This window comes from Thyridium curvatum (genome assembly GCF_004353045.1).
Source record: "Thyridium curvatum strain D216 chromosome Unknown NODE_22_length_467593_cov_81.276643, whole genome shotgun sequence".
NCBI lineage: Eukaryota > Fungi > Ascomycota > Sordariomycetes > Thyridiales > Thyridiaceae > Thyridium > Thyridium curvatum.
The window spans coordinates 86497-100282 of record NW_022156777.1 but is presented as its reverse complement, the minus strand read 5'-3'; the positions used below and the strand labels follow the sequence as shown (position 1 = coordinate 100282).

General features: G+C 39.5%; 3 protein-coding genes across 3 annotated transcripts; 1 reads left to right on the top strand and 2 right to left on the bottom strand.

Annotated features, from left to right (window-relative positions):
* Window positions 1-6938: 6938 nt before the first annotated feature.
* On the top strand, window positions 6939-7832 carry E0L32_004536 (uncharacterized protein; the record flags this gene model as incomplete). The annotated part of the gene is made up of 1 exon (XM_031138957.1): window positions 6939-7832. The coding sequence occupies one exon, from the start codon at window positions 6939-6941 to the stop codon at window positions 7830-7832; it is 894 nt and encodes a 297-aa protein (XP_030996970.1).
* Window positions 7833-7969: 137 nt separating this feature from the next.
* Window positions 7970-8545, bottom strand: E0L32_004535 (uncharacterized protein; the record flags this gene model as incomplete). The annotated part of the gene is made up of 1 exon (XM_031138956.1): window positions 7970-8545. One exon carries the CDS (start codon window positions 8543-8545, stop codon window positions 7970-7972), a length of 576 nt encoding a protein of 191 aa, XP_030996969.1.
* A 452-nt stretch (window positions 8546-8997) lies between these two features.
* E0L32_004534 (uncharacterized protein) lies at window positions 8998-13690 on the bottom strand (the record flags this gene model as incomplete). Its single annotated transcript, XM_031138955.1, has 14 exons — window positions 8998-9474; window positions 9548-9934; window positions 10004-10494; window positions 10566-10786; window positions 10847-11438; window positions 11506-11620; window positions 11664-12259; window positions 12318-12430; window positions 12484-12630; window positions 12690-12855; window positions 12929-12956; window positions 13016-13028; window positions 13198-13301; window positions 13652-13690. 14 exons carry the CDS (start codon window positions 13688-13690, stop codon window positions 8998-9000), a joined length of 3489 nt encoding a protein of 1162 aa, XP_030996968.1.
* Window positions 13691-13786: the final 96 nt, after the last annotated feature.

Here is a 13786-nt window from a genome sequence, read left to right as displayed (position 1 = left end):
TATTAAAGATTTTATATTAGAACTAATAGTCTTTTTAACTAAATAAATTAAGAGCTATACTATAATTAACTTCTATTAAAGTTAAGAATAGGCTAATAAATAATAATTAGATAAAGCTATTAATATAGTCTTATTATAAAAGTCTAGTCTAAAAAGTAAGATAAGATATAATACTTAGTATAGAAGAATAGAATATCTTAATAATAAAGCTTTAAGCTATTTATCTATTAATATTAAAGAAGTTATAATTACTAGTAAGTCTAATCAATCTTATTAAGTATATATTAAAGCTAAGATAAAGTAATAAGTCTTAAGAAGACTAAGTAGTTAATTAATAGAATATCTATTTAATTAAATCTATTTAGATCTCTTTATAATATTAGACTGCTTTAATAGTTTAATAGTAGCTCTAATTATTAAAGATAAATTCTTAAGCTTAAAAGTTATATACCCTCTACTAGATAAAAAGAAGTACACTCTTCTTAAAACTCTTTATAATTATTATAATCTAATAGATTAATAATAGAGTCTCTAAATCTAATAAGATTATAATAATAATAAACTAGCTCTTAATACTAATATTATTAAGAAGTAGAAATAATATAAAGAAATTATATAGAAACTATTATTAATATATATATATTAATCTAATAACTATACTAAGTAATTTAAGAGAGTAATATAGATAAAGGCTAATATAATATTATTTAATATCAGTCTATTAACTAATTTAATTAATAAGATCTATAGAGTAGTAATCTATCTTTATAATAGATTCTTTTATTAAGTTGATAACTAGAAGTTATTAAAAGAGACTATTAGATAGTAATATTAAAAGAATAGATATTAAATCTTAAGTAGCTTAAATTAATTAAATCTTAACTATATTAAAGAATATAATTTAAAGATATATTATCTTAAAGATAAATATTATAATATTATAATATTAACTAAGGCTAAATATTAACTTTATATTAAGATTAGATATCTTATTAGCTATAAAAATATAAATATTTAATAGATTTAAATCTTTAAGAAAAGAAAGGTTATTCTATTAAGAGATATAATCTTTAAAAAAGGGTTCTTCTTTAAAAAGAAGAATTATAATAGATCTAGAGAGAGATTAACTATATTTATATTATTAATAAAGATCTATAAGCTATTAAAATTAATAGAGAGAGAGCTAGAGCCTAAAGAGACTAATAATAAGATTATCAACCTCTTTAGTCTAATAAATAGACTATTTAAAACTATTAGAGAGAGAGATTAGTTCTAATAGGCTAAAGTAATTAAAAAGGCTGGCTTAATATAAGAGAGGCTTAAAGAGATTATTATTATCTATCTAACTTCTTATTAAAGTAAAGAGCTAGTCTAAGAACTAATTATAATAGAATTAATAGAGAACTTTAAATCTATAATCTCTAGTCTAATAACTCTAGAAACTTTATTAAAGAAAAAGAATAATATTCTAAAGATACTAGAAAATTTTTAGAAAGATTTCTTAAATTCTATATTAATTAAATAATTAGCTTAAAATTATAAGCTAATAGATTATATATAATAATTAAAAGAGTAAGAAAAGCTCTTTAAAAGATAATAATAAGTAGTTAATAAGATAATTCTAAAGAATTATTATAGTATTAATATAGTTTATACTAACTTCTAAGCTAAAGTAGTTCCTATTAAATAAGAGTCTTAATAACTACTTTAATTATATTAAAATAATCTATTATTGAAGCTAAGAAATATTAAAAAGGCTATTGTTATAGAATCAACCACTATTACTATAGAGCACTGCCCCTAGAGGCGGTCAGCACGATAAGATAGGCAGGAGCATATAGACCATACAATCACCATAGGGTGAGTAATTATGAGTGATCTAGTTACTATAGATTACGGTGATCTATTATGATCTATTGTCTATATATATAGATGTATGTCTACCCTTAGATACCTACCTGTCATGAAATCAAGGTATGGTACTGTAGGGCAGGTGACCTAGGCGGTTAGGACCAGTAGAATAGATAAGATAAGCGATCACACTCGATCAGTGATCCTTACTGATTATAAGTGATCTATCACTCTAGCTTAGTGATCTAGAATGATCTAGCAGTCTATATATATAGATGATATCTATACTTAGAAACCTACCTAGATAGCTCTTTAGTATTTAAAGTATCTTATTTAATAAAGCACCTTTAAGTAAAGCTATCTTAGCTATGATTAAGTTAATTATCATTGCTTAGCAGTGCCTATTACTTACTGCTTATATAAACCTATACATCTCTAGTCCTATGAAGTAGTCTTATCTCTTAGGATTAAGGATTATCATACTATCTTAGATAACTCTCTAGTATTTAAAGTATCTTATTTAATAAAGTACCTTTAAGTAAAGCTATCTTAACTATAATTAAGTTAACTATTATTACTTAGTAGTGCCTATTACTTACTGCTTATATAAACCTATATATCTCTAGTCCTATAAAGTAGTCTTACCTCTTAGAATTAAGAATTATTATATATTAAATACTCTTATTTAATTAATAGACTACACTTTAAGTAATACTTATAGAAATTATATTAGGATCTTAATCTACTAATAACATACTCTTATTTATAATAGAATAAGCTAGTACTAAAATCTAGTAACTCTCTATTCTAGTATAGGTCTTATAGGTAGGAGGTACTTAAAGTATAAAGTATGAAGTTCTACTAATATATAGAGAAAGTAAAGAAGATCTCTAAGAATTTCTTATTTAGTATAGAGGATATCTTATAAAGTATAAATCTAACTTTCTATATCTAGATGATTAGGTACTCTTTATAGTAACTTAACTTAAAGAAGAAGCTCTTACCTAGTTTAAACCTATATAGAGGAACTACTTAGAATATCTAAAGAATAATAGAGACCCTAAGGCTTAAGCTATCTTTATAGGAGGCTTTACTATATTTAAGAAAGCTATTAAGGCAGCTTTTAGAGATCTAGATAAGAAATAAATAGTAGAATAATAGCTAATAATACTCTAATAGATAGGATTTATATTTAGCTATATTATTAGGTTTAGATAGGTTTTAAGTTCTCTTAAATAGGAAGATAAATCTTTAATAATTATATTTTATATTAGGCTAAAGGTAGAAGTTAAGAATAAACTTACTAAAATAGACTGATCTAAGAAGTTTGTATAGTATATTATAATTATAGTCTAAATTAATAATTAACTTTATAAGTAATAGATAGAATATAGAGGATAGTAATAGTAGATATATTATTTAAAGATCTCTAACTAAGAAAGAAAAGTAGTATAAGTAAAAGATACTATAGCCTAGAGATCTATATAATATATAGAATCTATAGAACTTAATATTATAAAATAGAATAATAATAAGGCCTGCTATAACTATAGTAAGAAGAGACACTTTACCTATAACTACTAATAGAAAAAGTAAGAGAAAGTATCTAAGCCTATATAATAAGTAAATATAACTTAGAAGGCTAATTATAATAATAAGTACTAAATAATATATTATAATAATACTTATCTAGTATATATCTAAGATAAGAAGGCCTTAGAATAGTTTCTAAAAGCTATAGAATAGCTAAGAGTTGTTATTATAGGAAAAAGAAGGTTATCTAGAAAGAAACTACTTAGGCTAAAGGAATAGAATGATATTCTATTAGGAATAAATAGAATTAGATCTAGAGATAACTTAGATAAAGGATCTAAATTTATATAGAATAGAGATATATACTTAGTAGCTATAGAAGATAATAATAAGTAGATATAGGTATAGCTTAAAGAAAAAGAAGACTAGAGGAAAAACCTATTTACTTCTTTATTAGAAAGTGATAATAAGAGATATAGATAAATAATAACTACTTAATATCATAAAACCAACTGCCTTTACTATAGTATACCACTCTAGGCGGTTAGGAAGATAAGATAGGCAGAAAATATATAGATCCTAAGATCACTGTCTGAGCTAGTAATCTCTTACTATAGATTACTACACTCTATAGTAAGGACTTATAAAGGATTACTATGATCTAAAGTGATCTATTGTCTATATATATAGATATATGTCTATTCTTAGATATCTACCCTAGATAGCTCTCTAGTATTTAAAGTATCTTATTTAATAAAGCACCTTTAAGTAAAGCTATCTTAGCTATAATTAAGTCAACTACTATTGCTTAGTAGTGCCTATTACTTACTGCTTATATAAATCTATATGCCTCTAGTCCTATAAAGTAGTCTTACCTCTTAAGATTAAGAATTATTATAGCTATTAATAACCTCTATAATTAATATTAACTTAAGATTATAAGAAAGAAGGTTAAGAATATTTAAGATAATAGAATATTAAAGATAATAGATTATTATAAAGCTAAAAGCTAGATAGTTATATTATTAAAGTAGGTATTTACCTATAAGTTTAATAATAAAAGATATATTAAGAGATTTAAGATTAGAATTTATATTTAAGAAGACTAATAGCTATTAAATAATTAGAATACCTATATTACTATATTAATAAAAAGATCTTTCTAAATTCTTATAGCTATTATTATAAGATTTAGGCTTAAGATAAAGTAATTAGATATAATTAATATTTTTATTAATACCTATTTTAATAAGAAGATATTTATAAAACTTCTATTATACTTTAAATAGATTAATAAGATTACTTATTTAATTAAAGTACTATATAGCCTATAGATATTACTACTATTATAATAAAAACTTCTTTTAATTATTCTTATTAAAATAGAATTTATCTAATTAATTAAAGAGCTATATCTCTTCTATAATAACTCTATTTTAATATTCTTCTATATTAATAATATTATCTATCTTTATTATAAGAAGGATAAAGCTAAAAAAGAGATCTTTAAAGAGATCTTAATCTACTAATTTAAAATAAGAGATCTAGAGAATATTAAATAGTTCTTAGAAATAAGAGTTATTTAAAGTATTAATTAAAGTTAGATCTAGATCTTATAAGAAGATAAGATTACTAATCTTATTATTAGATATAAGCTTAATAATATAGCTAGAGAGCTAGTTATCTTTATATTAGTTAAAAAGATTATAAAGCTAGATAAGTAAGTAATCTTATTAAAGATTTATATCTATTAATAAAAGATAGAATCTTTAATCTATCTTAATATTATTATAAGACTAAATATTATTAAAGTAATTACTAATCTTACCTATTTTCTTATAAACTCTTTATCTAAAGTAATAAAGAAGATAGATAGAGTTATTTATTACCTCTTAAGAATAAAGAAGTTAGATATTTTATTTAATAGAAATAATCTAGATCTCTTACTTAAAGTCTATATTAATACTTTATTTAAAGATAATTTAAAGAATTAAAAGTTCTTTTAAAGATATCTTATAATATTATTTAAAAGTATTATTAATTAAAAAGTAATTAAGTAAAATATTATTATTATCTTATTGATTAAAATAAAGTTACTTATTCTTATAAGCTCTCTTTAAGAGATTATTATTATTATATAATTTTTTAAAAAGATAATATTATAACTATTAGATTAATTTATTATTTATTATAATAATTATTAAATTATTTATTTAATTAAAAGTAAGAATCTATAACTTAAGGTAATTTTAAAATATATTAATATCTATTATTATTAAATTTAATAAGAGATTTAAAAGAAGATAATAAAGATAGAATATCTAGTTATTAATTAAATACTAACTAATAGGCTAATTAAAATTCTTTTAATTAATAAGTACTAAGAGTTTATTAAGTAATTAAATCTTTATCTCTATCTTATTATTATCTTAAAAGATAATTAAGACTAGTAAAAAGAATAGTAATCTCTAATTATATTAAATAAAAAGAACTTTTAAAGACCTAAAGATATTAAGAAGTTTAAAAATCTAACTAGAAATTAAATCTAAACCTCTTATTAAAAAAGATAGATATCTTATTATTAAACTATTAGAATTACTTATAGAAAGTATTATATTATTATTTTCTATATATCTCTTTCTATTATTATTTAAAAGAAGAATAAAAAGATTAATATTCTTTATAAAGATTAAATCTATAAAATCTTCTAATCTAGTTAATTTAAATAAGAAGTTAATAAATCTAAGAAATATCCTAATTAAAATTATTTAAAATTATATCTTAAAGCTTAAAGATATTTAAAACTTAATTTAAAGATCTAATTAAAATTTAAATTTAAATTTTCTATCTAAAAAAATAGATATTATAATTATTAAATTATTAAATTAATTATTAAAAAAGATAGAAATTATTTAAATATATATAAAATATATTAAGATATATAAGAAAGATATAAGAATTAATAATAAGAAAGAGTAATTTCTATAAAGCCTTTAATTTAATATATATCTATATTAATATCTAATATATAATTAATAAGACTAAAAGTAGCTAATTAATCTTTAATACTAAATAAAATTATTAATTTCCTATTTAAGATATAGAAATAGTTTTAGATCTCCTAGAATTCTAGATTCTAAAGATCTAGAGGGATATATCAGAAGGGGCTAGTCCACTAAGAACAACCCTAGGATAAATTTAGTATATAGAGCTGTCTCTGCCTAACTACACCGCCCTTTAGGGTCACCCCTAAGGGCCGGCGGCCCCCCTGGCGGCCTTCCCCTTTTCTCCCTTAGAATTAGACACCTCAATGAATAGAATTTGATTGATCCGACCCTTAGTTGACAATATCACTCATGTCTTCGCTTGCCAGAATAGACATCCACTCTCATTTCCTGCCTCCCTTCTTTCGGGATGCCTTGATAGAGACTGGCCATGCCAAGCTCGAAGGCATACCCTCCATCCCGGTAAGCTACATCGAGTAGCACCATCCCGTCCTGTGCTTCACTGACCACTGCTGGCAGCCATGGTCCGTTGAAGCCCATCTGGACATGATGAACGCCGCCAACATCAGCAAGGCCATCCTGAGTATCAGCTCGCCGGGTACCTGCCTCTGGGACGACGCAGCCAAGTGTGCCAGCCTCTCCCGCGACGTCAACAGCTACGCTGCGGGACTCCAGGCTGCCCACCCGGACCGCTTTGGCTTCTGGGCCACGTTACCGCTGCCATATGTCAACGAATCCATCGCCGAGATTGATGCGGCGCTCGATGAAGGTGCGGAGGGCTTCGTGTGGATGACCAACTACCGGGGCTACTATCTCGGTGACCCAATTTTTGACGAGGTCCTTAACGTTCTGAACGAGCGGAATGCCACCATCTTTTTCCATCCCACTACCCCGTACACGGCTTGCAGATACGGGGCGGGCTGTGACTGGAGCGGCATCCAGGCAGCACCACTGGCAGACACCTTCCCGAGCCCGCTCTTCGAGTTCTTCTTTGACACAGCCAGGCTCATGACCAACATGCTGCTGCGCGGCGTCTACTCCCGGTTTCCATGCATCACCACCATATTCGCACACGCAGGCGGGGCTTTCCCTCCCCTTCTGACCAGAGTATTGCAGTTCGGCAAGCTCCTGCAGACCTCGCTTCCCGATGGTGTAGTCGTCATCGACGAAGGGGAGGCGCGCGAGATACTGGAAACCCGTTGCTATTTCGATCTGGCGGGATGGCCATTCCCTGGGGAGCTGCCGGCGATGATGAGAGCGACCGGAGTCGCGGAGGACAGGCTGCTGTACGGCAGTGATTTCCCATTCTTCCCGGAACCCCTGGTGGTGAACTTGACCAAGATCATGGATGACGGTCTTGTTACAACTATCGGCCCGGAGGCGGTGGCGCTGGTGCATCGAATCAATGCGGAACGGTTGCTTGGGGCTTCGAACGGTGCTTAGCAGCAACAGTCCTGGTGTTCTTTGGTGGCGAGATGTTGGACAACGAGTGCGGATAATGAAACAAGTGTGATCTTCCAAAGCTAGTGCTGCAATGAAGTCGGGTTGCTGTTGTTTGTGCTATTTTCTTAGGTGTGTTCTCAAAAGCTTCTGAAGTCGGATGACCGGCGTCGATCTTCTCGTTCGTCGGGTGCTCTCCACGCTGGCGATGGTCTCTGCAGGTCCACCATTGCCGGAGGTGATGGCTGGTTCGACGAATCCTCGACTGCAGCAAGCAGTCCTTGTCTCGATCCTCGTCGAGAGTGTCGCTGGGCAGATGATGATATAATAGATGGAGTCTCGCTCACACGCCTGCTCCTCTCGGAAGATCGTCGAATCTCGGACGCGTCCATCTCGACAGGCTCCCTTTGTGCGGCATGATAGCCGCGACCGCTCTCCTCAAGCATGCGGGCCATGTGATATCTTGAATCTCTCTCCGCCCGATTCTGCTTCAACGTGTCATAGAGACTGGCACTGTGATGCTTCTCGTCGTATACGCCCTTATTCTGGCTGGCGCTCCACTTGACGATGCCGTACACGATCGCGCCGAATGCTAGGAAACCGCAGATAGAGATGAGGAGGATCTTGACAGTAGGGGAAAGTTCGGAACCGGCTATATCGCCTGCGGCTCCCGTCGCCGACGAAGCGGTTTCTACTGAGCTTGAAATGCTTGGCATGGTGTAATCGCTGTACAAGCCTGGTCGATACAAGTTCAAAAAACGATACCAATTGAAAACCCTCCGGCCTAAATAGAGATGAAGCTGATCTCAATCCTGCGGGAAGGGAGAAGGAGTGGATGGACGACATTGATAACTGCAGAAATGGCGACTAATATGTTACACAAGTACCTAGGTAGTCCTTCGTAGGATTCACTTCAGGGGTTCTGAGGCAGTGAACAGGGGCAGCTTTGTGTTTCCTACGGCGTTGTTGGTAGCAGACACTGCAGCTTCAATTGCAGGATCAATGCGGGCAGGGATCCTCATGCTCATTCCCCTCGCCCAACAGCGTCGATCACACAGCTAAGCACAGCCCTATCCAGGGGACACAGCCACTCCACCCACCCATTCTTAGACCTACCCGCTGTCAACCTTATTTCATTCCGCTCAGGCACAGACCTTCACCCTTGGCCTCACGATGACGGCGGCGGACCACCAGTGCCGGCACCTCCATCACCGCTGGGAGGGCTCGCACCGCCTCCAGCACCACCGCCGGTCGGGGGACTCGCACCACCGGCGCCGCCGCTGCCGTCCGGAGGCTGCGGGTTCTGCATCGACGTGTCCGGGGGCAGGCTCAGGTCCTCGGACGTGGTGAGCATCTCCTCGAGCGCGCCGAGCACCTGCTCGTACGTCGCGAGGTTGCGCCCGGCCTGCTGCGCCTCGACGTAGGGCCCCGCGGCGGCCTCGATCACGTCGCGCGCCCACTCGCTCGCGCGCCGGCCCACGAGGTCGAAGTAGTCGCGCGAGAAGAGGTCCCACCAGGCGACGAGCCCGTGGGCCCCGGGCACGTCGGCCTCGATGTAGCCCAGCTGCCGCCGGATCTGCTGGCGCACGCGGTTGAAGCGCTCCGCGGCGTGCGGGCGGTTCATGTACTCGAAGACGGCGATGCCCTGGGTTGGGGTGCGTGTCAGTTCGATGCAAGGCAGTAAGTCTGCATATAGATAGTAGTGGAGGGGGACTCACATCGCGGATGGGCGACAGGAGCTCGTCTACCGCGCCCTGGCTGTCCTCGCGGACCGCCACCTCGGCGAGCCGCCTGATTCTGTCGGGCGTGGCCGGTCGCCGCAGGCGCATGATGGAGGCCTTGGCGCCGTTGAGCTGTTTGTCTGTCGGCAGCAAGGGGTCAGGGTAGTCGTACGAGCCCATGCACTCCATGATGCGGTCGTTGGGCGTGTCGGGCGAGATCCCTTGGGCGCTCCCGATTGCGGGCCGGGCGGCCAAGGCTGCGAACGTCTTGTGCCAGTTCGTCTTGAGCCACTGCCCGCCGAGAGCCACGAGGCCGCCCGCCGATGCGCCGGATGGTAGTCTTCCGCTTGCAAGAGTCCGGGTGAAGGGGATCATGACTTGGCGCTGGATGATTGAGGGTTAGATATTTGGGGTTCAAACGAACATATATGTAGAACAGCAGGATCCTCTTACATCAATGGGATGCTCGGCATCCAGCCCGCCCAGGTTCCCTGGACTGCTCCCGCCTCCAACGTCTCCCTCGGTAATGGCAGGACCGGTGCAGTACCCTGCAATGAGCCGGAAGAAGCGCCGAAGCACTCTGGACGCGCCGGGCAGGCCGAAGATCTCGGCGAGGCCGGGATAGGCCACGGCAATGATCCGGATGCCGATATTGTTCCCAAGGTCGACATAGTAGGTCTCGGCGTTGCCGCGCTTCTCCAGGAGGTGCACTGACCTGGGCTCATTTGACGAAGGACTCGATCTCGGTTCGTAGACCTCCAGCTGTTTTTCTTCTTTGTTGTCTCTTTGGCCGATTTCTGGAACATGAACTGCCCGAGATTGGGCTAGGCTGGCGCCCTTCCCCGGGCAGAACTCTGGTATTGTATCACATGGATCTTTGGTGCAGTAAGCGGGCTTTGGAGGTGCCTTGTCAACAGTGCAGCAGGCGGCTTTCTTGCGACCCCCTGAGCGGTAAGAGAGTGGTCAGTCTGGGTGAACGCCTCGAACGTGGATCAAAGTTTTTGTGTCGACTTACACGAACATCCGACAGTGCCCCATTCTCCAAACTGAGCTCGGTCAACCTCAACTTCAGTGTCCTTGCACACTGCGTTGACACAATCGGTGCCCTTGCTGCCAGCTTCCCATCGGCACTTCTTGAGCTGAACCGGCTTTGGGCAGCAGTAGTACTGAGTACCCAGGAAGCAGGCGTCATTCTTGCTAAACAAAGGATCCTTGCCTGATGGGCAGCTCCCTAGGCTACGGAAAGACCCAACGTCAGGTTAATCACGATGAAAGATGAGGGCGTTCATCACCTACCATGACGTGTACTCGCAGCCCTTGGTCACAGTCGCAAAGTCCAGGCTGGGGCAACAAAACACTTTCTCCCCGCGGCCGCATCTGTTTGTGTTTCCGTCGTTCAAGAAGCCGCCTCCCCAGTGCGATTGGATGCCCTTGATGTTGATCTCCCCGGGACCGCACTGGGCATTGCAGTCACTGCCGACGCCACCTCCGTTATCGTCGCCGCGCCATTTGCAATTCTTGGGCGCTGAGACAGTCGGGCAGCAAATGGGCTTACCGCAGTGCTTTATGAAGGCATCCGTCCCATTAGTCTCAAAAAGTGCGTCCTCTCCTCTAAGTGATGCAGTACTCACACAGCTCTTCTTGCCACACCCTGCATCGTCCCAGCCCACGGCTGTGAAACCGCTTCCACACGCGTTAGACATGGCTTTGTTATCGTTCAAGTTGATGCATTTGTCCTTGTAGGCAAAACAGTCCTGGCCGTTCGTTCCGGAGAGGTCCTGAATCAAGGCTTTGGGATTTGCGAGTGCCTTGGCGACATCGTTCAGTTTAGCTGTCGACTGGATCGCTTTATTCAGCAGATCTGCATGTGCAGTATATGCATTGTCGTCTTGGTTACAGTATTAGCTGACAGCCAACCACCATTGTGCATGTCATAGAAGAATTTTGCTCCTTACCGAGATCCGATGCCCAGATCAGAGCGCCGCCTAGGCCAATACTGTTGGCCCAGTCGACCTTTTGCTTCATCGTCTCCTTGTCGTCATACGAAACCCACTGCTTTGGTATCAATACCTGCGAAGGATGGAATCATGAAAGGAGAGTGGTAGATAGATACCTGATCCTTGTCAAACGTCACATACTTGACGGCAGCAGCCTTGTCGTACACCGGCTGCACGGCCCTCTTCCGCTTGCCGCCGCCCTTGAGCACCTCCTGGATCTCGTAGTGGCCCAGGATCCCACCCTCGCCGGTGCAAGGGCCCGGCACCGACGCCCCGCTGAACCGGCACCCGGGCTTGGAGCACGCGGGGTCCGCGAGCGTGAAGGAGCGCCCGTAGAACCCGAAGCCCATGACCAGCTTGGCGGGCGGGATGCCGACGCGCCAGAACAGCTCGGCGGCCAGCTTGATCTCGGTCAGGTTGGTGTGGCCCTGGACGATGCTGCCGATGGGGTTGTCGCGGTCCCAGACGCCGTGCAGGTCGTACGACATGAGGTTGATCCAGTCGGCGTACTTGACGAGGTTGGGCAGGTCGAACCAGCGCAGGTACCAGAAGGACGAGGGCGCCGTGAAGCTGAGGCCGAAGCGGGAGCCGCTGGCGTCGAACGTGCTGCGCAGGGTCTGGAACAGCAGGACGAAGTTCTGCACGTCCTGGGGCTTGCCGCCTCGGTCTGGGGCGCCGGGGTATTCCCAGTCGATGTCTACGCCGTCGTACCCTGCAGGAGGTCAATACTATCCGTTCAGCAATTAGACAAGGGACAACATTTTTCATACCATAATGCTTCATGAACTGGACCAAATTGTTTGCAAAGGTCTTTCGCTTGCCAGGATCCGCGGCAATCTCGCCAAACAGAGGTTGTGTGACAGTGTTGTTATCCGAGAAAGTCCTGTAGCCATGAGCCTTGGAATCACATAATTGACTATCACCGTAACGACATACCATCCTCCAATACTGACAAAGACCTTGAGATCCGGCTTGATGGACTTGAGGTTAGGGACTTCCCGAAACAGACTCTCGGGAGTCTGGGAGTCCATCGGGACGATCTTGTAAGTGCCCGGCTCAATGTAGGCAAAAGCAAAGTTTACGCTTAAAAGTTGTCAGTTCATTGATTCAGGCCTGCAGGCGGTGACTGCCGGGATGCTCACTGGGTAAGTGCATCAATCGCCATGCCAGTGGGCCCAACTTTGTGGCACGACTTGCGAGCGCTCCACGCTTCATAATAGCCAATGACCTTGTTCTGAAGGATATCGCCTATGGCTGAAGCGCCTCCGGGAGGCTTCGGGTGCAGAATGCAGTTGCTCTGGCATTTTCCTTTAAGTGAAGTATTAGTTGGAGTTCTGTCGTTGGGCTCTTATGGGTATGAATCCAAGCGACAAGTACTCACCAGTGCAAAACTCCTCAGTCGTTCCGCACTGGATTGGTCAGAGTCAGCCACGATACCCCATGGTTTAATAGGCTGGCCTCAACTCACAAAGCCAAACTCGCTGCAGCAAGTATTCAGCGGACACTTGGTGCCGGGAACGAGTGCGTCTTTGCCGCACTCGGCGTGGGCATCGCAGTTCGATGTGCATCCTTTCCCACAGTACTACTCCTCGTCAGCAAAACTCTCAAGCCACAGGAGGAGAGTATAGATAGAAAGGGAGATCAAAATACCGTAGCCCCATAGCCGCAATAGCCGCTGGCACCGCAACAGGCTTTATTGCGACAAGGTTTTCCGGGCCCGCAGGTGTAATCGTCTCTGCGGTGCAGCTCCGGCCCTGTCAGGTTCGTGTCTGCCACGGAGCCCACCTCAGAGTCAAAGATTTCAAGAAGGTCATGCCCACGAAGTGGATCAAGCCGAGACGGCAAAATCCGGACATTGGAGCTTCTGAGGAGCGGAACTGCTGACAGAGTTATCAGGGCCAGCAGGGTAAGTATAATGCAAAGTCTGGCTCCCCTGAATAACTGCGCTTTGAGAAAGGCCATCCTTGAGAAGTAGTCAAGATGGGTCAGTAGTTGACGCAAGAGGCCCCGATTGGTAAGTTGTAGTTAGGCTCTGCATGCAAGCAGGAATATTTCTATATAGCTAGCATACCAGTTCTCACGGCAATGATACCCAGCTGCTTACAGCCATGTTCAGGAAATTTGCCAAGGCTGTCCCGGTCATCGTGATGCACCAGCCGGGGGCAATATGAGACCGAACGTAACAATCGCTCTAGAAATAAATTGCACGACAGCCATTACTCTGATGGGCATCGGAGGA